The sequence below is a fragment of the Mustela nigripes genome, chromosome 2, assembly GCF_022355385.1.
Source record: "Mustela nigripes isolate SB6536 chromosome 2, MUSNIG.SB6536, whole genome shotgun sequence".
Taxonomy (NCBI): Eukaryota; Metazoa; Chordata; class Mammalia; order Carnivora; family Mustelidae; genus Mustela; species Mustela nigripes.
In genome coordinates, this window is record NC_081558.1 from 125435475 (window position 1) to 125458895 (window position 23421).

Genomic DNA, 23421 nt, shown 5'->3' on the forward strand with positions numbered 1-23421 from the left:
GCCTTTCACTTAGGTCAGCAGAGAAAAGCAGAAAGTAGGGAGAGCTTTATCTGTTGTGGAATGGAAGGGTAGGTTTTTTTTGTTTTTGTTTTAAAGTTAGGCCAGTTGTGGAGGTGGACTTCTTGTAGAGGTATAATTGCCCTCATTCATGGGTTGGGCATTTGTGAGTTAGACACTGCCTAAAATGTTACCTGTTATGTGGAACTTAAAAATAAACATGATACTGGTTTTTTGTTCTCACAACTTAGACAAAATGGAAATGCAGGTGGTTAGGAAGTTACTATTTTGTTTTCTTACTTCCTTTTTTCTTTTTTTAAGAAAAAGAAAAGCATTCTGTTCATACTGTGTGTTCTGCTTCCTTAAAGAGCACTCTCAGGCATTTTAGCTACCAGCCAGTCATTTTTTAGAAAGACTTTTGTTGTGTTTCTGTTTGAAGACTGTGTGGTCTATCCTGACTATAGTTCATTCCTTCTTTCTCTCCCTCCCTTCTCTTTTCCTTCCACTGTCTGAAAAAAAGTGCCATGGCACTATTATTGCAGTGACCCAAATTTACAAGCTATCAGGGTGTAGGAAACCACTCTGAATGCCAAAATACATGAGTCAGAAAACCTGGGTCCAGTTTTATCCTGCAAAGTGATTTAATCTTTTTAGTAAGGCTTTATCCAAAATGTCCATTCATAGACATGTAGGAAAATAGTAAGTCTTGGGGGGGCTTACTAATAACTTCTGTAGCATATCAAAACTAGAATTGAACTAATATCACCACACTGTCTGCATTTTTACTCTGCTTTGTTAGGGATGCTACTAAAATTGTTTTTTTTTCCTCATTCACACTGATACTCTTTATGATGAGCTTATATATTACATTGAAACTATGAAATATGTCTTAAAATAACATGGTATTCATTAACTTAATAAACGTATTGAATGAAAGTATTTTTGTAGATATTTTTGAAGATGAATAGTTCATAATCCCTACCCTTATAGAAATGATTGTTTAGAAGGGTGAGATAGAAGTATATCAATGATAACAAGCAAAAAGGAAGGGAAATAGTTCTGTGGGATGTAGGGATGCCTGAAAAAACTTATTAGAGCAGATGCTTTTTGAGAGAGGGCTGTTCACTACGTTGGTACAGATGGGGTGGGACCTGTGACTAGGGGGATGCCCAGACTAGTCCAGAGCATTGTTACTAGGACCACAGAGGTGTGGAACATTATGATATCGCAAATAACTTTATATAGCTAATGTGAAAGGTGTGTATGGAGGGGTGGGAGGAGTGATGCTAGAATGTTATCCACATTTTTAAATAGTTAATTAGATCAGGGAAAGATTGGCAAGTAGAAGGAAACAAGATTACAGGCAGGGAGGTCAGTTTGCGGCTGTTGAAGTAATCTAGCTGGAAGTGCCATAGGCCCAGACTCTCAAACTAAGTGATTAAAATGAAAACAAAGAAAATAAAGGTGTATAAACAGTAAGATGTGACTGGTTTTGTATGTGTGGTAAAGGAGAAGGAAGAATCAGGATGACTTCCAGATCTTCTGTTTTGTAGGATTTTAGTAGATGCCAGTGATTATTTGAGGAGAAGCTGGCTTAAGAAGGAATAATAACGGTGTTTGAACATGTTGAATATGAGTTGATAAGAGATACCCAGAAAGATGTGTTCTGTACGTATGTGGATCTGTAGCTCAGAATGAGTTTATAATTAAGGATTTAGAGTCATCAGGTTTGAGTTTTTTGCAATTGTGGGAGCGTGGGTGTGGTAATCTAGGAGTTCAAGAAGAAAAATGGTGGGGGTGAACATTTTGAGGTTAGGCCTGAAAGAAGAGCTGGTAAGAAGATTGAGAGGGAATGGTCTGAAAAGATCCATTGAATTTGTCAGATGGGCGGCGTTGGTGAGTATTGCTTAATGTGACGTTAGTGGTATGCTAGGAGCAAAAAGCATATTGCAGAATAATTCTATGTATTGTATTCATTGCTTTTATGCACTGAATTATAGATGTAAGTATAATGTATTTTATTAAAATTAATAATACTTTAAAGATACAGATAAGTTTAGAGAATTAGTTAATCAACTCTTTTGTACCCTCTATACAGTTTTTAAAAAACTTTTAAATTTTTGAATAATTATAGACTCATAGGAAATTATGTAAAACCAGCACAGAGAGGTCCTCCAGTATGGCCTTCACTTAGCCTCCTCCAGGTACTTGTTCAATTTACCAGATGTCTTACTTTTTCAGTTTACCAAATGTCCTGGACTGGTTTAAATGCTAATGTTTTGGGATGGGTTATGAAATTGCAGGTAGTGTAGATTTGGATTGTGTACCCCCCACATGGTGCAAGCCTGGGGTTTTGATTCTCATAGGAGCCTTTCTCCTTCCATTCGGGGCAAGGCAGATGGCAGGCTTCCTTGTTGGTCTTAAAGTGTATGAGTGGAGCTTTTCCTGTTCTCTTCTCACATACTGAGCACCCCTTTTGACGATCTTGGCTCAAAATAGGGGTTTTACCTCTAGCTCTTTTCTGAAATAGGCTCAAAATCAGGTCTTCTATCTTTAGACCAGTGTCCCCTGAGATTGCCTTGGTGCTGGGTGTCAGCTAGTTTCTTCCTTTCTGGAACCTGGGAATTTCCCTCCCCTTCCCCTCTTAGGAGTTCAGTTGTATTCTGGTATTTCATGTTGCTTTGGCATTTCAGTGAGTGTATTTGGGCACATGGCTATAATAGGCTAGTCTACCTTGTTGCTTGAATCAAAAGCTTAAAAAACTATTTTGTGACTTCTTATTTCTTAAATTTATTCTTTGTTCACAAAAAGTACTTGAGATCAGGTTATATTACTTACTAAAATATTTATTTTTAAAATGGATAATGCATAAAAATTTAAAAAGACCCAAATAGAAAAATGAAACACAAAAAATGAAGAAAAAAAGGGTAATATATGCTTGTGGTATGAAATTGGAAAAATAAAAAAGGGTATATGTCTCCCTTTGCCCTTTACTTCCTTGTGAAGTTTGCCTTCAGAGATAAGGCCCATTTATAAGGTTCTCATATATCCTAGAGGTAGACTCTGAACTGGTTTTCTTTTTTCTAACAGAAGTTATAACTTTACAGTAGTGCTTATAATTTAATTTTGTAACCAGAACTCAGGATTTTTCCATCTGTTTGACAAGTAGCAATTGTATTTTTTTTTGAGAGCTTTTGAGAGAGAACATTATACTAATTATATGTTATATGTGTGTTTATATATATGTGAATGGATTATCTGTGTTTTAATTTTTGTTTGCCTGAGAAATCCCTCAAAATGTGACAGAATCTGAAAAAATAGTATAAACTGTTGATTCAGATGTTTTAAGTTAGTATGTGGAATATTAAAATAGTGGAATATTAACCCTGATTTTTGAGAGGTAGTAGAAATGATATTTTAAGATAGTGAAATCTTAGTGAATGAAACACCTTGAGCATATCCTTAAAAATTATCCTAATTACTATTCAGTACATACTGTTGTTTGCATATGTGCAAATAATTGCCCAAAGAAGTGAGGGAGGCTCTGTCATAGATGAAGCCCTCTCTTTTAGGTTCCTTAGCCATAGTTTATACCATTGATTGCCTAACTGCACCTTGGTGAAATTCACTGGCATGGAAGCAAGAAATGGAAGCCTATGACCTAATATGTTTTCTTCCTTAGATCAACCTCTCCACTTCTCCTACACCTGCACAGTTAATAAGCCGTTCCCAGGCTTCCAGTTCTACCAGCGGCAGTATTACCCAACAGACTATGTTACTAGGGAGTACCTCCCCTACCCTAACGGCAAGCCAAGCTCAAATGTATCTCCGAGCTCAAATGGTAAGATATGAGCTACCAAATTTTTTCAGTGTTTAAGGACTTGAGAGAGATCGAAACGTTTCTTGATTTGATGCAATAAGAGGCATTTTTAATACTTAAGAAATGTTTAACAAAATTTTTTATATGTATGTGCTTAGCTCTTATACATTTACGTCATGAAAAATTCTACTTTTAATTGGTAGGGCTTCTTGGTGTATCAAATAGTAACATTGGGAAGCTAACAGATTCTGTAACATGGAGTGACTGTTTTTTTAATACCGAATTTTATGGATTTCAAACTTTTTTCACATCTTAACATCTCTCAAATTGAGGTGCATTTATAATTGATGGCATCTTACAGTTAAAATTAATGTTTGCAGTGATATGTAGAAATATATATGAAAAGTCATTGTATATCTTTGACAACTTAAATTTGATTAAATAGTTAGCAGTGTTAAAAAGTTGTGATTAAATATAAGTTAGAATTTATACTGTGGCATCTTCTTAAATCTGTATTGGAGTTCCTGGTAATTTACCAGATGACTTTTAGCTTTGGTTATTCCCATCTTAAATTTAACAAAATATTTGTGTTATTATGTTCACTTTAATCTTTTGTTAATCAGGAATGTTAATTTGGCTCTTCTGTATTTGAGTACCTACTGATTTCCTAGTTTACCTGTTGAGCTTCTTCTTCTTTTTTTTTTTTTTTAAGATTTTATTTATTTATTTGTCAGAGAGAGAGGGAGAGAGAGCGAGTACAGGCGGACAGAATGGCAGGCAGAGGCAGAGGGAGAAGCAGGCTCCCTGCCAAGCAAGGAGCCCAATGCGGGACTCGATCCCAGGACGCTGGGATCATGACCTGAGCCTAAGGCAGCTGCTTAACCAAACTGAGCCACCCAGGCGTCCCCTGTTGAGCTTCTTTAAGGCGTTGGTTAGCATTTACTTTATTTGATGTCTGCAGGTAGCTAGACAAGAGCTTTGGTCTAGTATGTATTTACTTATATTCTTTCTTTGTCCAATGAACTAAATATATATCTGGATCCCCAGTTCTCCACTAAAATTACAAAGAAAGTTTTCCATCATATTTCTAATAGGAAACAATGACATGACCCACCTTTTATTTACAGATTATTCAGTGGACATTACCATACTTCTGGGTTTTTTCCCCTAAGAGATCTTATTTAATTAATAATGTGCTTTAAAATTAGGCTGAATCATTTGAAGTGACTACTTTTGGCCTCTTTATAAAACTTACAGTTTCTTATGGTTCAAGCTAAATAGAACAAACATCTTCTGTTTATTTTTAGTGCTTTTAGTTGTTTGTTCTGGAAGTTACCTTCTTGTGAAAGTTATACTTCATTGTTTAATTCACTTAAATTTAGTATTTTAAAGAACTGAAATATAAAAGATCCTATAGTCAGTAATTTTAACTTAAACAGGAATAGTTTGAGGACCTGAATAACTCCTAGTGCAATTTTAAAATAGAATATTTACACACTGTGTGAAACGACTATCATAATATACTAAATTGGATTGGATAATCTCTGCGTGGATTGATAGTGCCTTTTTAAACTAATGGCATTCTGTTTTAACATTAAAAAATAACATTTGAAGAGACGGTGATAAATAAATAAATTGAGTATGTCTTTCTTCCTTATTTATTTGATGTGAAGCTTTTTTGCAGGCCATTTTGTTGTTGTATTTTGACATGTGGCATTTACATTTGGAATGAATATTTCTTTATGACTAGTTTTAAAATCAAGAGCAATTTGGTTTGTATTGTAGATCCCATGTAGCTGAGTGAAATCCTGTAGTCTGGGGCATAGTTACCTTTTGTGGTAAAGAAGACTGAAAAGACTCTTGTGTTTCTTTTCAGGTTTCTCACTGAAATTTGTATTCAAGAGTGGTTGTCTATTGAAAATAAATTCATTTTAGAAATCCTGCCATAGTAGTTTCTGAGCTGGGAAAAGTTTGAGTAAATAATAGCTTATTTGGGGTAAAATTTGGTATGAGGATTTCATATTACCAAAATACATTTTCTTTTTGGAGCACTGATTTATTTTTCTACTCATCAGAATCATGAGCTGTTTCAAAATGTTTATGCTTTTTTTTTTTTTTTTGAGTTCTGTATTAGAAACTTTCCTTTGTCACGTAAAACCTTTTGCTTAGAGGACAGTCCTAAACTGCATTGTCTTTCTGTCACAAATTTCAGTCTCTCTTGCCTGCTATACATTGTGTGTGGGACACGTTCTTTTGTCTTAGGGTATTTTTTTGGTTTTTCTGTCTGTACAGCTGATTTTCACACCCGCTACCACTGTGGCTGCTGTACAGTCTGACATTCCTGTTGTCTCGTCGTCATCGTCATCTTCCTGTCAGTCTGCAGCTACTCAGGTGAGCTTGTCTGCTTCATAATGTGGTACTTGAGGTCTGGATCTTTAGGTTAAAGATAAACATACATTGTGTTTAAGTTGCTGATGATTTCAGTGCTCTTTGTCCTACATTTTGGATTGGAATTTAATGAAATACTGTGAGAACTTCAAGAAGTTTTGGTTACATAGAAATTACCATTAAGCACAGATATTTAGGTTATTTGACATTAGAGAAAGTTAATGAGTTTTTGCTATAACATGGTATGTTTAGTTTTATTATAAAGCAGGCTTATTGTTCTTACTATGTGAGTTGTATTCTTTTGTGTAGATTCTTTTGCAAGCAGTTGTGTAATAACTAAGTGAAGATAGATTTTAAGTTTAAAAATGAATTGGGGAAATTCTTAACTTAAAAAATGGAATAGAATACTATTTTATTTGAAACTATGAAAAAAACCTCAATTTTCTTCTCACACCATTCACAAAAATGAGCTAGAAGTAGAATATAGACTTAAAGGTAAAGCCTAAACTATAAAACCTCTAGAAGAAAACATAAGGATTATTTTTACAGCTGTATGGTATGCAAAGCTTTCTGACGAGATCGGGTGCATTCAGAATGGTATGGCCGTAGACTAGGCAAAGCTTTCTTAGGACACAAAAAGCACTAACCATAAAAAAATAATAATAACAAATCTGAATTTATCAAAGTTAAAATCTTCAAAAAACATTGTTTTTGAAGAGGCAAGCCACAGACTGAGGGAAAATATTCATAATACGTATGTCTGACGTAAGAGTTGTATCCAGAATATACAAAGTAATGCTTATAGCTCGGTAAGATCAGTAAAAAATGGGCCAAAGATTTAACATTTCACAAAGGAAGATATACAAAAGGCCAATAAGCGCATGAAAACATGTTCGGCATCCTGTTCATAATCCTTACAGAAATTAAAACCACAACGAATATCATTGTGCACTCACTAAAATGGTGGAAGTGAAGGAAACTTCATAATACCACATGTTGGTGGGAATTGGAGCAGCTGTAATTTCATAATATTCTTAGTGAGAGTGTAAAATGGTGTCACAACTTTGGAAAACAGTTTGTCAGTTCCTAATAAAGTTAAACATATACTTAACATGTGACCTAGCAAATCTGCTTATAGTTTTTTATTCCGAGAGGTTTGGAAATGTATATACGTATAAAGACATGTAAACGAATATTTGTAGCAGCTGTATTCAGAATAGCCCCAAACTAGAAACAACCATTGTCTTTTAACTGGTAAATGGATAAACAAACTGGAATATTACTCAAAAATAAAAAAAGGACACACTCCTGATGCATTTCAGAAACATCATAATAGCAAAAGAAGGCAAACACCAGAGAATATCTACCATGTGATTTTTTTTTTTTTTTTTAAAGATTTATTTATTTACTTGAGAGAGTGCATAAGCAGGAGGGGCAGACGGAGAGTGAGAGAGAATCCAAAGCAGATTCTCCACATTGAGTGTGGAGCCTGAGCAGGGCTGGATCTTACAACCGTTTGGTTATGACCCGATCCGAAACCAACAGTCGGGCGCTCAACTAACTGCCCCCCCTGTGATTCTTTTCACTGAAATTTCGGAACAGGCACAGCTAATTTATAGTGAAAAAAATTGGTGGTACCTGGTTCAGAAGGTGGGAGAGATTGGGGACAGGCATGGGTGAACTTTTATGTGATGGAAATGTTCCATATTTTCATTAAAGCGTTTGTATAACTCTTTGAACTGTTTGTTCATTTTATTGTAAGTTACAGCTCAGTAAAGTTGACTAAAATGAATTAAATTAAATAATTTTATTTCTTAAAATTAATTTTATTTTTTTCAAGTAATTTCTGTACCTAGTATGGGGCTCAAACTCACAACCCTGAGATCAGGAATTGCATGCTTTATGGACTGAGCCAGCCAGGCACCGTGAATAAATTTTAATTAAAACAATTGAGTAGGAGTGTCTCGGTGGCTCAGTGGGTTAAGCCTCTGCCTTTGGCTCAGGTCATGATTTCAGGGTCCTGGGATCGAGCCTTGCATTGGGCTGTCTGCCCAACAGGGAGCTTGCTTACCCCCGCTCTCTGCCTGCCTCTCTACCTACTTGGGATCAATCGATCTCTCTCTCTCTCTGTCAAATAAATAAATAAAAAATCTTAAAAAAAAAACCAAACCAAACATTTGAGTAGAAGGGGTTCCTGGGTGGTGTGGTTAGTTGAGTGTCTGACTCCTGGTTTTGGCTCGGGTCATGATCTCAGTGTCATGGAATTGAGCCCCTCTTCAGGCTCTGTGCTTGGCAGGGAGTCTGCTTGAGATTTTCTCTTCTTGTCCCACTGCTGCTATCCCACACACACACTCTCTCAAATAAATCTTAAAAAAAAAAAAACCCAGTTGAGTAGGATATTACTTTGTATGATACTATTTTGGTATTTTTTCCGTAGCTAATGTTTTAGACTGCATATGGCAGAAATAGGTATAATTTACAGTCATCGTTGGCTTTTTGTTTTTAATTTAATCTTAATTTTTTTGGTAAAAGTTAAAATTAGTAGTAATATTCTTTGGTACTTTTCATAGAACCTCCTTATTATTTTATTGAATAATAAAGGCCAGTTTTCAATATCAGCATATAAAGATGGTGATCAGTTAAACTCAGATTTCTCCTAATGTGCTTTGTGTCCTTCCACAATTCCTTAACGTTTTTGTACTTTAGTTTTCCATATTTACAAAATGAGACCTTTATTATCTTTAAGGTTCTTTGACCTCTAAACCTTTATGATATCTCTTTGTGGAGTGATTTGTTGAAGTAATGATCTTCCTGTTTTCTTTTGGTTTTATAAAACCCAATAAAAATAGACCATAATTAACTTTCAGAACATGTTAAATTTTATTTTTTATTTATTCTTGACTTTGTTTCAACTAAGATTTTATTTAATTGATTTATAAAATGCATACAATAAAACAAGATAAAATAAATTGAAAACATGCATGAAAAAAGCAGAAATCAAAATAGAAAAGTGGCATAGAGTTAGGAGTGAGGGTCCTCTTCAAGTTACACACATGAAATCCTCCATGGGTTTAATTTCAGCTCCCACTTCAATTATTTATTAGTTGTATTAGCCAAGTTATCAAACATTTTTATCATATATATTTGTGTATATATATATATCTATATAGACATATGTAATTGTAGGGTAAGTTGAAGAATGAATAACAGATGTGTTTAGTGTCTAGAACATTATAGGTACTCAGTACTTTTTTTTGCAAAGGGAGGAATTGAAAGACTTGGGTTAAAATTCTGACTTCAGCAACTGCCAGCTTTGTCACTCACCAGTTGATTGATTTTGAACAAGATCGTAGTGTAGCATATTGTTATAAGTTTGGACTCTAGAACTAGACTCTCCTGGTTCAAGTACATGCTCTGCCACTTTTTCATTATATATCATTGATCTCTCCCTCAGTTTCAACAATATAAAATAAATATTTATAAAATGGTTCACAGGGTTGTAGTGAGGATTAAATATGTTAATAATTGAAAAATAAGGGGCGCTTGGGGGGGGCAGTCAGTTAAGCATCTAACTGTTGGTTTCAGCACAGGTGATGCTTGATCTCAGGGTTCCTGAGATGGAGCCCTGCGTTAGACTCCATGCTCAGCAGGGAGTCTGCTTGAGATTCTCTCTCCCTCTTCTCCCACCACACTCTTGCATGCACGTTCTCTCTCACAAATAAATGAATACATCCTTAAAAAATAATTGAAAAATAGAACAGTATCTGATACGTAGATGTTAGTTGTTATTATTACCTATGCTGAGCCTCAGATTTTTTTTTTCTAAAGTAAATTCTGTACCCATTGTGGGGCTTGAATGCATGACCCTTGACATCAGGAGTCTGCATGCTCTAGTGACTGAGCCAGCCAGGTGCCCTGAGCGTCAGTTTCTTTTTTCTTTTTTGGACATTCTAAAGCTTTCATTAAAGTATAATATAAATCCAGAACATATATTAAGTGTTCAACAGTCTGTACCAGAATATGCTTACATCCCAAGCACCCAGACCAAAAGGGAGAAACTTACCAGGATCCAGAGAAGCCTCCCCGATGGCCTGTTTTGGTCCTGTCATTGCTGCCCCTCAAGAGTCATACTATCCTGACCTATGTTAGTTTTGCCTGTTTTTAAGCTACATTAAAATGAAATTATGTTGGATATAATTTAAGCCTCAGTTTCTTCACTGTGAGCTAGAATAGCTCAGACTTGTGAAAAGGAATAAATGAGACAATACTCAAATGTTTTTAGCATAGTGCCTGGCACATATCACAAGCCACTAATCACTATTTTTGTTATATATTATCTAAAGATAAATCATGACTTCACTTCTTAGCTTTCAAGTAGCTAATAGTGAAAAGAGAAAGGTAGCCATTTAAATGATTCACAGTTTCCAAGGTAAAATAAACCAGCTGTTAGAAAAACAACTAACATGCTCTCTAGAGAGTGCTCTAGAGTGTGTCCTGTGTGTTCTCATGGAGAAAACCTCTTAGAGTGTCTTTAGTGAGCATAGTGAAAGTAATTTTATAAAAGTGGGTCTGGGGTCCAGTTTGATGTGATACAGGTATGCGGCTCTGTGATAATTTGACTTAATTCAAGGATAGACTTTGAGAAACTAAAGGGATGGATTGACCTTTAGGAATTTGTCTACAAATGTTTTTTCTTTGCAGTGCTTTTGAAATGGCAGTAAATGAAGATGACAGTGGTAGGGGATGCTAATACTTTGCATATTCTAGTGGTAACTGTCCTCAAATTTGGGGCTGTTAGTTTTGAAAAACTTTGTGCTCCACTTTGTTAATTTTTAAACTTCATATGAAATTTTTAAAACAATGAATTTGTAATTGAGAGATGCAAAAGTTGACATTTTATTTTAAATGTTCTTTTACAGAAGTCAGTATAACAGTTAATATTTTCTTAGTATTAAAATTCATTTGTAGCATACTGTCCAAAAGTAAGAAATTTGGAATATCTTACCCTTATTTACTATTTTAAATGCACCATCCCTTTTCCTGACCATGACCAAAAAAATAAGTAAAAAGTCTGACTTTCAGAAAGATATAGGACTAAAAGTAGCAAATCTTACTTACCAAGGCTATCAGGGAATGCTTTTAGAATTGAGGAAAAAAATAGTCCTTTGGATTTAAAAGCTAGAAACTCAGCTCTGCTGTTGGCAGTATGACATTAAGTCTTAGTTTCCTCATCTGCAAAGAAGGGATGTTACACAGTAATTCACACAGTATTTGTTAGAGCCAAATTAAATAATAGATATGAGTATTTCAGTAACCCACTATAAAAATGTAATGTGTGAAATTAGCAGAAATAGATCATGTGCAACCTAGATTTTTAAAAGTCAGAATGTTTCCATAATTTGATCATAGGAAAAGTTAAGATGAAATGAAAGTTGGACATTACAGAACTACTCTGTATCTAGAAAGGGTGGATTCTTCTCAAAAGGGAACGTCTGTCAAGGACATCTGAGTATATGGTCTTTCTATTAACAGCTGAATTAACTCTACTGTACTCTAGGAGTATGGTTGACATGTTTTAAATTTATTATAAATATATAAGCCAAGATGACCATAGTTATTATGGCTATACTCCAAAATTTATTCATATAGATAATGTATATGATACATATAATAAGCACATACATACATTTTCTTTCAGAATTCCAAAGAACAAAATTATTCTATAGAAATGGATTGCTGCAGGTTTAGGGTTCATTGTGTGAAATCCTCATATACTGTGAATGTGCTTTTTATTTGAAAGAAAGTTTTCTCATTTTTCAGATTATAATTTAGCCTTTGAATATTATTATGATTTGGTTCACTTCTAGATCATTTATGGCTTATGTTCAGTTTTATGCTGTTTTTTCCCCTTGCTTCTTAAAAGACTTTAATGTGCCTCCACTAGATACTGGTTGAGATTTTTTTTTTGGTTAAATATGAACAGATTTTACTGATTGCCTAAGAAAACTGTAAATAGAACTAAACACTTAGCAAAATAAAAAAAAGGCAGTTAATATATATTTTAAAATCAGATGTAGGAGAATATCTCAGACTTGCAGAGTTTCTGTTATGTCTGTAGCACTGAACTGTGGGGAGTACAAAAATGAATGTCAGAGATGAGAGCCTGCCAGCAAGTGTCTCAACATTTCACAGACACATTAGTAATTCTAAAATAAGCTAGACATATGTCAGTGCTGTAGGCCAGTATGTCCAAATTCTGTGGGAAAGGCATTGTAGAGGAGAGGAGAAATTATTTCTAACCAGGAACTTTGGAGAGGCTTCTTTGGGAGAGAGAGGGATTTTGCTGGGCCTTGATGAAAGCATTGGGCTTCAGGAGAATGGCATTTTAGGCAAGAGAAACTTGAGCAGGGGCTCTCTCTAAATGGAGGAAGTATAAGGTGTATTCGGAGAAGGGTGAGCAGAACGGTTTGGCTAGAATGTGAATATTGTGGATTAAAATAGTGGGGAATGGGGCTTAGAGTGGTTTGGGCCTAGATTGTGGAGGGCTTTGAGTGGCAAGCTGAGAAACCTGGATTTTAGCAATTTTATTTTTGTATTAAATTTCAGTAATACCACAATTATTAGTCCACTTACTTTGCTATGAAATATTTGACAAAAATCTGAGAAGATGCTCCATATGGTCTCAGAAAATTCTTTCAGTAGTTTAGAATAGACTGTTTCAAGCCTCAACTGCTCTGAAGTGAACATTTGTTCAGCACCTGCTGTTGGCTGCCCACTGCATTTGGCACTTAGGAAAAGAAGTTTTAGCCTGTATCAGTTAAATGATACAGTTGTAGAGACAGAACACACATGAAACAGGAGTTTGCATAAAGCAGCAGTATCTCATTTGCTTTGTCACTTTAGAATGTTTTGTTTCAGTTTCCAACTCAGGGTCAGTGCTAGCATAAATGTGTTTAATGCATTCATTTCCAGATCGGTAAAAGGTTAGGCAGCTATTGGAGAGGCATTTTCTGTCTTGCCCTTTGGAAATGGTATAAACCTCAGGTGAAAGTCATTGGGGGATGATCTTGCTACCATTCAGATTGGTGGTATGTTTAGAATAGCCCTGGGTATAGACAGGAGTCATAGTGTAACCCGTTTCAAGGCCCCATTCAAGGTTTTTTCAGTTCATGAGAGGTAGTTCTCAAAGCCATGTGAGTATTCCATAACAATAGGACTTAAAAAGGAGTTGGGATATGCTTTTAATTATCACAGTGGGCAGGTGATTTGATGAATGAGTTTTCTAATATACAAGATGAGTGTTCCCTTATAACCTCTGTAGAAGGGGTAGTTTTTTTTTTTCTTTTCTTTTTCTTTCTGATCTGTGTGAGGATGACAGTATTGTATATGCACACACCTAACTGTATGTAGTAATTTCTCACAAGAGTATGAAGCACTTGTAACCTTCAAGGTTTCACACTCTTGGCCTGGAGGAGTCAGAGTGAAGTTGAAGGGATTGCTCCTTCTCTTACACACCCTGGGCTCTTCTGCCACCGAGGCTTTGATCAAGTTTTCCTTTTTATGTGGAGTACCCTTCTCTCTCCTTCCCTTCACCTGTCTCTGAGCTGGTAACTTCAAAATGCAGTATGTTGCAGAGTGATTTCCTCATATATATAGTTCGTTTGATATATATATATATATATACATATATATATAGTATTTTCATTTTGTTCTTAATGATTCCCTTAATGTCTTTTAAAAAATTTTTACTTAATATTTAAGGCATGATTACTTAGAATAATAACTCCCCTTTCTTTTAGGATTAATCAGTCATTTCAAGTGCTTGGAACTTGATATGTAAAAAACATACTATAAATGTATTGTCGTTGCTGTTATAATGGTAATGATTATCATATCTCAATTAATTCCATCTGTTTCATCCTTATTTTTTGTTGTGTGGTTCTTAGGTTCAGAATTTAACATTACGCAGCCAGAAGTTGGGTGTATTATCTAGCTCACAGAATGGTCCGCCAAAAAGCACTAGTCAAACTCAGTCATTGACAATTTGTCATAACAAAACAACAGTCACCAGTTCTAAAATCAGCCAACGAGATCCTTCTCCAGAAAGTAATAAGAAGGGAGAAAGTCCAAGTCTGGAATCACGAAGCACAGCTGTTACCCGGACATCAAGTATTCACCAGTTAATAGCACCAGGTGGGATAAACTTGTTGGAAATAGTTGCATTTTTCACTTTATCAGCAGGCAGAGCAAAACAAAAGATGTCTATTATGGGAACAAAAATACTTTTAAAAACATTTTAAAATGTGAATTTCATGAGTTTAAAAAAAAAAACAGTGTTGTAGTTGAAGAAAGAGAAATCAAAAGAGCCCAATAGCTAAAACAAATAATAATAAAAAATTTTTTTGGTTAATTGACATTTGATTAACATCTTCATTATGGGCTGATCTTTCATTGTATTGGTAAAACCAATGGCTTTTATTTTTTATTTATTTACTTAATTAAAAAAAATTCTAACTCCTGTATAGTTAACGTACAGTGTTATATTAGTTCCAGGTGTACAATATAGTGATTCAGCAATTCTTTATGTAACTCCATGCTCATTAAGAAAAGCGTACTCTTAATCCTCATTACCTATTTTACCTGTTCCCACCTCTCTCCAGTCCCCTCTGGTAACCATCTGCTTGTTCTCTATAGTTAAGAGTCTATTTTTTGGTTTGTCTCTATTTTTTTTTTCTTTGTTAAATTCCACATATGAGTGAAGTCATACGGTGTTTATCTTTCTCTGACTTATTTCACTTAGAATTATACTCTCTAGCTCTGTTCATTCTTTTATATGGCTGAATAATTTGTGTGTGTGTGTGTGTGTGTGTGCGTGCACGTGTGTATCACATCTTCTTTATCCATTTATCTGTTGATGGACACTTGGGCTGCTTCCGTAATTTGGCTGTTGTAAATAATACTGCAGTAAATAGTGATGCAGATATCCTTTCAAATTAGTGTTTTCATATTCTTTGGGTAAATACCCAGTATTGTGATTACTGGATTGTAGGATAGTTCTATTTTTAATTTTTTGAGAAACCTCTGTACTGTTTCCCACAGTGGCTGCACCAGTTTGCCTTCCACCAACTGTGCCCGAGGGTTCCTTTTTCCCCACATCCTTGTCAACTCTTGTTTCTTGAAAAACCTTTTAGTTTAAAGAAAAAAAAAAAAGATTTACCTGTAGTTTATTTAATATGCTTTAGTGGGACAGAATTAAAAGCTCTTTAAAAAGCACATTTTTTAAAAAAAGTTATCGTTAGTGAGTGGAGTTTACCACTTTACAAAAATAAGGATTTTGTATAATTATTTTTCTTATGATGTTGCTTTTTTTCCCATCTCTGAGAGGAAGATGTCAGGCAATCAACTAAGTCATTTTCATTCTCATCCACCTTTGAATCCCATATGTGCTCTCTCTGCTATCCACAAGATGAGATCCTTCATGGTTCTTAGGCTGAAAATGTTGGGGCCATCCAGAGTGAGTTTTCTTACCACCTCCTCTGTTCATCTCAGAATTACTCAGTGTTGAGCTTCCTTCACTTCTAATAAGATAAGGAGTTACTCGTTTTCTACTTTAAAGTTAACACTGTTTGCTTATGTCATCAATTGTATCTTTCTTACCAGCTCCTAACCTTCTCTTGGAGTTGTTATAGAATCTTTTGTCTCCCTTGTGCTGGATCCCTTCCTTTGCTTCTCAACTATACTTGTATCTCTTCTGTAATATATCTGCATATGTTTTTATTCCAGTCCAGCTATTGTTTATTGAAAGTATGTGTGTGTGTTACGTACTGGGCTAGACACCACATATGTTTCATTAAAAAAAATGTCCTCCCTTAATTCAACTTCATCAAGTAACACCTTCTTTCTGTCTTTTTATAACTATGTATTACTTTTTAAAGATTAATTTTATATTATTGAAGTCTGCTTTCTCTCCACCTAAATATGTTTTTCTTGCATGTTTCCTCTGTGCTAATATTGCTTGCATTCTCTGTAGTACCCAATCTCAGTGTTTTAGGATTGTTTGATATTCCTCTAGTTAGAAATCTCTCATCACTGTGTAGTGTTTTTATGTTTCTTTGTGGTCCTTTTTCTTTTATAGTTATTTGTATACTTACTGATCTTAGTTTTTCTACTGTATAGTAAGCTCTTAGAGAGTAGGATGATAATAATGAACACTTATGTGTTAGGTACTTTTCAATTATTAACTTCTTTAACCCTCTTTTGTTTCACCTTTTCACCCTTTTTTCTTGACAGTACTAAGTTGTGCCTTATATGTACTTATTTACATTAGGGGGACAGTAACTATTTGGTGGATTAATAGTTGGTCTGTTTTTCCATTTGAATTTTGGAAATTATAGCACAATTTTTTTCCCCCATTCAAATTGGGTATCACTGCTTGGAGTTCTTAAATCTGAATCTTTAGATAAGTGCAGGCATTGTTGTAATGTATAAATTAATAAGTCCATTCATAGTATAGTGTGATGTGAATTCTTTTTTATAAACATCTGTGTGCCTAGGTCCTAGGTCTCTGTATGGCTTGATAACAGGCTTTTTGTACTCTACTGTTTAGAGTATTTTCAGCCTCAATCCAGCCTCTGGCCAGTTTTGATAGGCGTCATTGCGGAGCATTAGTGACCCGCTGCACTTGACATGACTGCTTGGGACAATTTTTAGTGATTATAGTTTTGATAGATTATAATGGGGGGTAGGTTAATTTCCTTCCAAAGAGAATGCTCCCTTCAGATAAAGCTAGGACCTCTTGCAGGGTTAGTTAGTTCAAGCAAGGAGATTACTTTTAGATTTTCAGTTCTCCTGAGCTCCCAATACCTGGTTCTAAGTTGACAATTACTCTTCTGCTTTTCTTTAATTGATAGTGTGGTAGGATCCCTATCGTTGCCTTCCTCTGATGGCCAGTATTTTATGTAGGTTTGGAGGAGATCAGTAAGCTAAAACCATCAGACTCTTAGGACAATTGCAATACCAAATTTAGATCTCTTAACTGTGTTACCAAACTCCAATTTCCCGTGGTGGTGTTGATTAGAAGTAAAACCAAATGAAATACCCTAAGCCACAAAAACCTTTGGAGTTACCAAACTTATAAATTCATTCAAGCCTTACACTGCAGTTATTCAAAGCAGTTTGTATCTTCTGGCTAAGTAATAGCTGAATTTTTCCATTCTTAGATTTTCTGCTCATGTTGGTGAGAAGTTAGTCTGAAGTTAAGAGTTTTTTTTTTTTTTTTTTTTTTTGTTGTTGTTGTTTTTGAGATTCTTGGTAATTTATCCTGTTCCTCAGTTAGAAAATGCTTATTTATATAGGTCACTTTCAAATTTGAAAAAAATCTACTGGTATTCTACTGTAGCATAGACTAATAATTATTATAATGGATATGGTTATTGTTTCTTTATATTTATTTCTAAGATGTTAAAACCATTTGGTTTTCTTCATTTCTTCTTGAATTTGTAGCTCTCACTTGATAGTTTATCTATTTTTAATATATAAAATAAAGGTGAATTTTAACCATATGACTGGAAATTATCACTAACTGCATTCGAGTTTAAGTTTTTATAGCAGTTTTTAGAGCTTTTATGACATCAGTTAGAAAAAATATATACCAAACTTTTTGTAAACATTAATTTAATATGTAGTGAAAAGCCTATGCTAGTCTGCTCAGGCTGCCATAAAGGATATCATAGACTAGGTGGCTTAAACAGTAGAACATTATTTTCTCAGTTCTGGAGGCTGAAAAACCCAAGATCAAGGTCTGGCAGTGTTTATTTTTGGTGAGAGCTCTTTTAAAGGCTTGCAGATGGCTGCCTTCTTGCTGTGTCCTCACATGGTCTTTCATCTGAGTGGTGGGAGAGAGGATAGTGAGCTTTTTGCTCTTCTTGTAAGGGCCCCACCCTTCTGACCTCATTTAACCTTAATTACTTCCATAGAGGCCCCATTACCAAATGTAGTCACAGGAGATTTAGGGTTTCAACATATGCATTTTTGGGCACTCAAACATTCAATCCATAATAGGAACCCAGACTCAGCTAGGGATTCTGGGTTCTTTTACACCCAGGGCTGCATAAAATTTTCTCAATAGCTGGGTGATTTGAGGCAATACACTTAACTGGCCAGTTCCTTCTCCAGTAATATATTGGATTAATGTAGCACCCTGTCTACCTCATAAGGTTGTTGTAACTACTTAGTAAAGTAATGTGTTTAATAATTTACAATAATATATAATTATTTAATAATATATTTAACTGTAAGTAATTATATAAAGAGCTCTATATATGTGAGAGATGATGCCAATCATTAATTCTCCAAATAAAGGCCATCCTGAAATAATAAAAAGTTTATTAAAATTGGAGAAGTTAACGAACATGGTATTCTCGAGAGCACTAGGGCTTTTCTTATACAGAAGTATTGTTTCAGATAGCCTTACAATTATTCTCTATTTTCTTGTCACTTGGGCTTAGGGACTAATATAAAATATATAGATTCACTTTGATTTCTGATCAAAGAAAAGCCTCATTTAGGTAAAAGTGTTAATTGAATACTATTAAATTACCAGTTCTAGAGTATAAAAAAAGATTGCTTACTAACTAGAACCGAGAAGGAACTTTTATTCCATAAATGTGTTACCCATTGTGCATCAAGAATGTGGTATTTTAGTTATAACTTTAAAAATTGAATTAAAGTGGCTGTTTGCTGTTACGATGGCAAAACCTCTATTTCCCCTTATGTAAAAGAGGAAAAATAATACTTACCTATTCCACAGGCATTTTGTGAGAACAAATGAGAGAAATGTGAAAGCACCTTGAGCCTTTGAAGAAAAGGCACTCTAGGATTCTGAGATTTTAATTGAATGCCCTGTAGTGTAGAGTCCTTATCAACACATTTATAAAGTGCTGGCATAAAATTTTCAGTCTTAGTTTGAAGTGCTAGTCTAGTTATGCGAAAATTACTTTAGGTGAAAGTTTAGAATGAATCTCTATTTTTTAAAAAGTAGAATTGGTGGATTTTTTTTTTTTTTAAAGATTTTATTTATTTGTCAGAGAGAGAGAGGGAGAGAGCCAGCGCAGGCAGATGGAATGGCAGCAGAGGGAGAGGGAGAAGCAGGCTCCCTGCTGAGCAAGGAGCCCGATGTGGGACTCAATCCCAGGACGCTGGGATCATGACCTGAGCCGAAGGCAGCGGCTTAACCAACTGAGCCACCCAGGCATCCCAGAATTGGTGGATATTTTTTGAACCTTTTAAGTGCCTGTGTTTTGAGATGTTAATCAGATGTTAATTTCCTTAAAAGTTCCCCCCCCCAATTTTAAATGATAACTAAGCAAATGCAACAATGTTAAAAAGTTGTTATAATTTTTATAAGGCCTTTGTCACAAATGTGGTTAGTAGATGTAAGATGTTACAGCCTTTATCTTAACATTCTGAGATTAAGAAAGTTTTGCCCTCTCTTTAGACCTATTTTAAATGCATACAGCCTTTGTATGATATTAAGACATCTTTTCAGTTTATCTTCTAGTGAACCCCATTTCCATTTATTTTTAGAGAGGGTTTCACCAGCACCTCCCTTTGCGTAAACATACGAACTAGTGTGCAGAAGAGGCATGATAATGGACAACTATTTACTACTTGATTTTGCTAATTCTTATATATATTGTCCCTGTTATGAGTGACTCCTCTGTGGGGGAAAAAAAAAAAACGGATGCTGTCTTTTATAGATTACTGTAAGGTTTTTTTGTTGTTTTTGTTTTTGTTTTTTTTTTTGGGTGGGGCAGGAGGGAAGTGAAACAAAATCCTTTATTTAGACAGCATGAACTTATTGCTGCCAAACTAGTGTTGTCCTGGGTTTGGAATTGCCCTGGAAATTTTATTTCTTAGTTAAAGTGATTATTCAGCAGTGCTGTAGAATTCACACATGTGTTTTGCTTAGCTAAATTAACTTGTTATACAAAACATTTTCTGTTCCTGGGTCCAATAATACCAACTTTTCATCTTGGCTCAAATTTGGAAACTTACTTGGGAACCTTTATAAATAATTACATTGGCTGTTAGTTGGAAGACTATTTAGACATAGGCTAGAAAGATATGAGACCTTTATTTTATGAATTTTGATACTGCATTTTTATGATTTTGAAGTTATTTTTATAGATCTTATATTTGTTCTGGGATACTTCTCTTCTCCCCAGAGAAGGAATTCAGATAAACTTTGTTTAAAGTTAATGCAGATTTTCTGGTAACTTCAATAAGAATAAATTTAATAAGAATAAATTGTGTATATTTAATAATTTAATAAGAATGAATCGTGTATATTTCAGATGTATGAATCAGTTGTTTTAGGCCGTTTTTTCTTTTGGGGCTTATCACAGCTATTGTCTGTTTCATGAAATCTTAATAGTTTTCCAAGGAAAAGTTGTTTTTGTCATATTTTCAAATCACTCTTGTTGGGAAGACTTGTAATAGACTTTTGGTGATTAAGACCTTCTGATGTGAAAACTTTCCTCTTTTATATTTGTTTATAAATTTCTAGGCTATTTTTGGAAAAAAATACTAATTGTCATTTTTTTCTCTCACAGCTTCATATCCTCCAATTCAGCCTCATCCTCTAATAAAACATCAGCAGATTCCTCTTCATTCACCACCTCCCAAGGTTTCCCATCATCAGCTGATATTACAGCAGCAGCAACAGCAAATTCAGCCAATCACACTTCAAAATCCAACTCAAGACCCACCCCCATCCCAGCACTGTATGCCACTCCAAAACCATGGCCTTCCTCCAGCTCCTAGTAATGCCCAGTCACAGCATTGTTCGCCAATTCAGAGCCATCCCCCTCCTTTGACAATGTCTCCTAGCCAGTCACAGTCAGCACAGCAGTCTGTAGTGGTGTCTCCCCCGCCGCCTCATTCTCCAAGTCAGTCTCCTACTATAATTATCCATCCACAGGCCCTTATTCAGCCACACTCTCTTGTGTCCTCGGCTCTCCAGCCAGGGCCAAACCTGCAGCAATCCACTGCTAATCAGGTGCAGCCTACAGCACAGCTGAATCTTCCATCCCATCTTCCACTTCCAGCTTCCCCTGTTGTGCACATTGGCCCAGTTCAGCAGTCCGCTTTGGTGTCCCCAGGTCAGCAGATTGTGTCTCCAACATCACACCAGCAGTATTCAACCCTGCAGTCCTCTCCAATCCCAATTGCAACCCCTCCGCAGATGTCGGCATCTCCTCCAGCTCAGATTCCACCACTGCCCTTGCAGTCTATGCAGTCTTTACAAGTGCAGCCTGAAATTCTATCCCAGGGCCAGGTTTTGGTGCAGAATGCTTTGGTGTCAGAAGAGGAGCTTCCAGCTGCAGAAGCTTTGGTCCAGTTGCCATTTCAGACTCTTCCTCCTCCACAGACTGTTGCGGTAAACCTACAAGTACAACCACCAGCACCTGTTGATCCACCAGTGGTAAGCCCTTGGAAGCTCTTTGACTTTCTTGCTGAACTGAGAGTAAAAACTATTTTCTCCCACGTTATGTTATATTGCTAGATCTAAATGCCTTTGAATTTAAAAAGCTTGAAATTTCCATTTGTCAGTGTCTGACAAACATGCTGTATGGGCAAAAAAAAAAAATGCCATTTGTTTTAGTATGGTTGCATGCTTGATAATTTGTGATGGTTATTAAAGTCCCTCGTTAATTTTATTACTATTTAAACAAATCCATCTGCTATCTTTACAGAGTTGATTTTTTTTCCCCAAGGGAATGCATTTGAACCAGTGTCATCTGCACAAAGTTTTTTCTCTTAAGGTGATTATCCTTCATAGATCCCTTCTGTTGGCTTGTATGTTCTTAAACGTATGGTTTATCTACCTAACCTTTTTGGTTGTGTGCATTCTGAAGTCCTGGGCCTTTATGGGCTTTGGTTTCAAGGTAGAGGTATGCTTGTATGATGTAATTTTGGGGTAAAATTATATTATGTAATTAAATTTTGTGGAAAAGACATTTACTCCAGGAGAGAATGCAGCTTTGTGAAAAACATTAACTGTAGCCCATCTTTTAGAATTATTAAACTTCTGATTTTTAAATTTCTATGAAGAGAAGAGATATACTTTAAATGTTTCTCATTTAAAAAGCTAAAAAATACTGAGTGGATAAATTGAATACTGAGGATGAAAAAAATCAATTGGGAGGAATAAAAGTTCTGAATAATTGAGATCATGGTGAAATTTATCAGAATAAACCTCTAGCAATGGTATATGTTGACTGGAAAAGAAAATTAGCTTGAGGAATGTTTTTTTTAAACATTGTCTATGGGGCGCCTGGGTGGCTCAGTGGGTTAAAGCCTCTGCCTTCTGCTCAGGTCATGATCCCAGAGTCCTGGGATCAAGCCCCGGCATCGGGCTCTCTGCTCCGCAGGGAGCCTGCTTCCTCCCCTCTCTCTCTGCCTGCTTGTGATCTCTGTCAAATAAATAAATAAAATCTTTAAAAAAATAAATAAATAAACATTGTCTAAAAGACTTCAAATTTGTAAAATAATTTACAATAAAAATTGAAATAAGGTCTCTAAATGTTTGGGCAGAATGCTCAAATTAATAATGAATTTATAATTGAGGAAAATAGTCTTCCCAAAGAAGTTTCATATCAGATTTCCCTGAAAAGATTTTATCACTTGAAACTAATAATCATTAATTCAGAAAGGAAAGGAGTCTTAAAGTCTGTTCCTTAATGGGAAACATTTTAGTTTTCAGGATGCAAATTTATAAATTCTTTATTCTTATCATCCCCATTGATGTTAATAGGCATAAAGAAATTGACTTCCACTTCTAATTTACCTTTATTAAAAACAGCTCAATAGAAATAATAGGCATCTAGAAATAAGTTTGTCATTGATTTCTCATGTATCTTTTTTTAGATTTTTGAAGAATTTACAATGAATATTTTAATATAAAACATAGGCTTCCAAGTGTACAGTAATTTCTAAGAAATTTTAAATTTATATTCTTTCTCGCTCTGTGATTTGGGTTTTAATAAGTAAAAAGTAAAATTTCTTAGATGCTTTCTAATTTTCCAATTGTTTTTATTAGGGGAAACTTTGGAGGAACATATTTGGGATAGGAATACCAACATAATAAGACATTAAGGCTAAAAAATTTGAGGTCTTGGTAGTTCTTGCTGTCTTCTTTTATTTTATTTTATTTT

At 35.1% G+C, this 23421-nt stretch overlaps 1 protein-coding gene across 8 annotated transcripts in view; it reads left to right on the top strand.

Moving 5' to 3' along the window:
- Positions 1 to 23421, top strand: part of PHC3 (polyhomeotic homolog 3) — a 78663-nt gene that overhangs the window by 18387 nt on the left and 36855 nt on the right. For 4 of the 8 annotated variants that reach the window (XR_009402511.1, XM_059391567.1, XM_059391572.1 and 1 more), the window contains exons 5-9: positions 3680 to 3838; positions 6110 to 6208; positions 14152 to 14398; positions 20818 to 21689; positions 21982 to 22029. Coding sequence is in view for 7 of the 8 variants with exons in the window: in XM_059391567.1 (XP_059247550.1) it covers positions 3680 to 3838; positions 6110 to 6208; positions 14152 to 14398; positions 20818 to 21689; positions 21982 to 22029 (1425 nt within the window). In the remaining variant the exon portion in view is untranslated. The remainder of the gene's footprint in view (positions 1 to 3679; positions 3839 to 6109; positions 6209 to 14151; positions 14399 to 20817; positions 21690 to 21981; positions 22030 to 23421) is intronic. The other 4 variants (XM_059391569.1, XM_059391570.1, XM_059391571.1 and 1 more) reach the window with 4 other exon arrangements.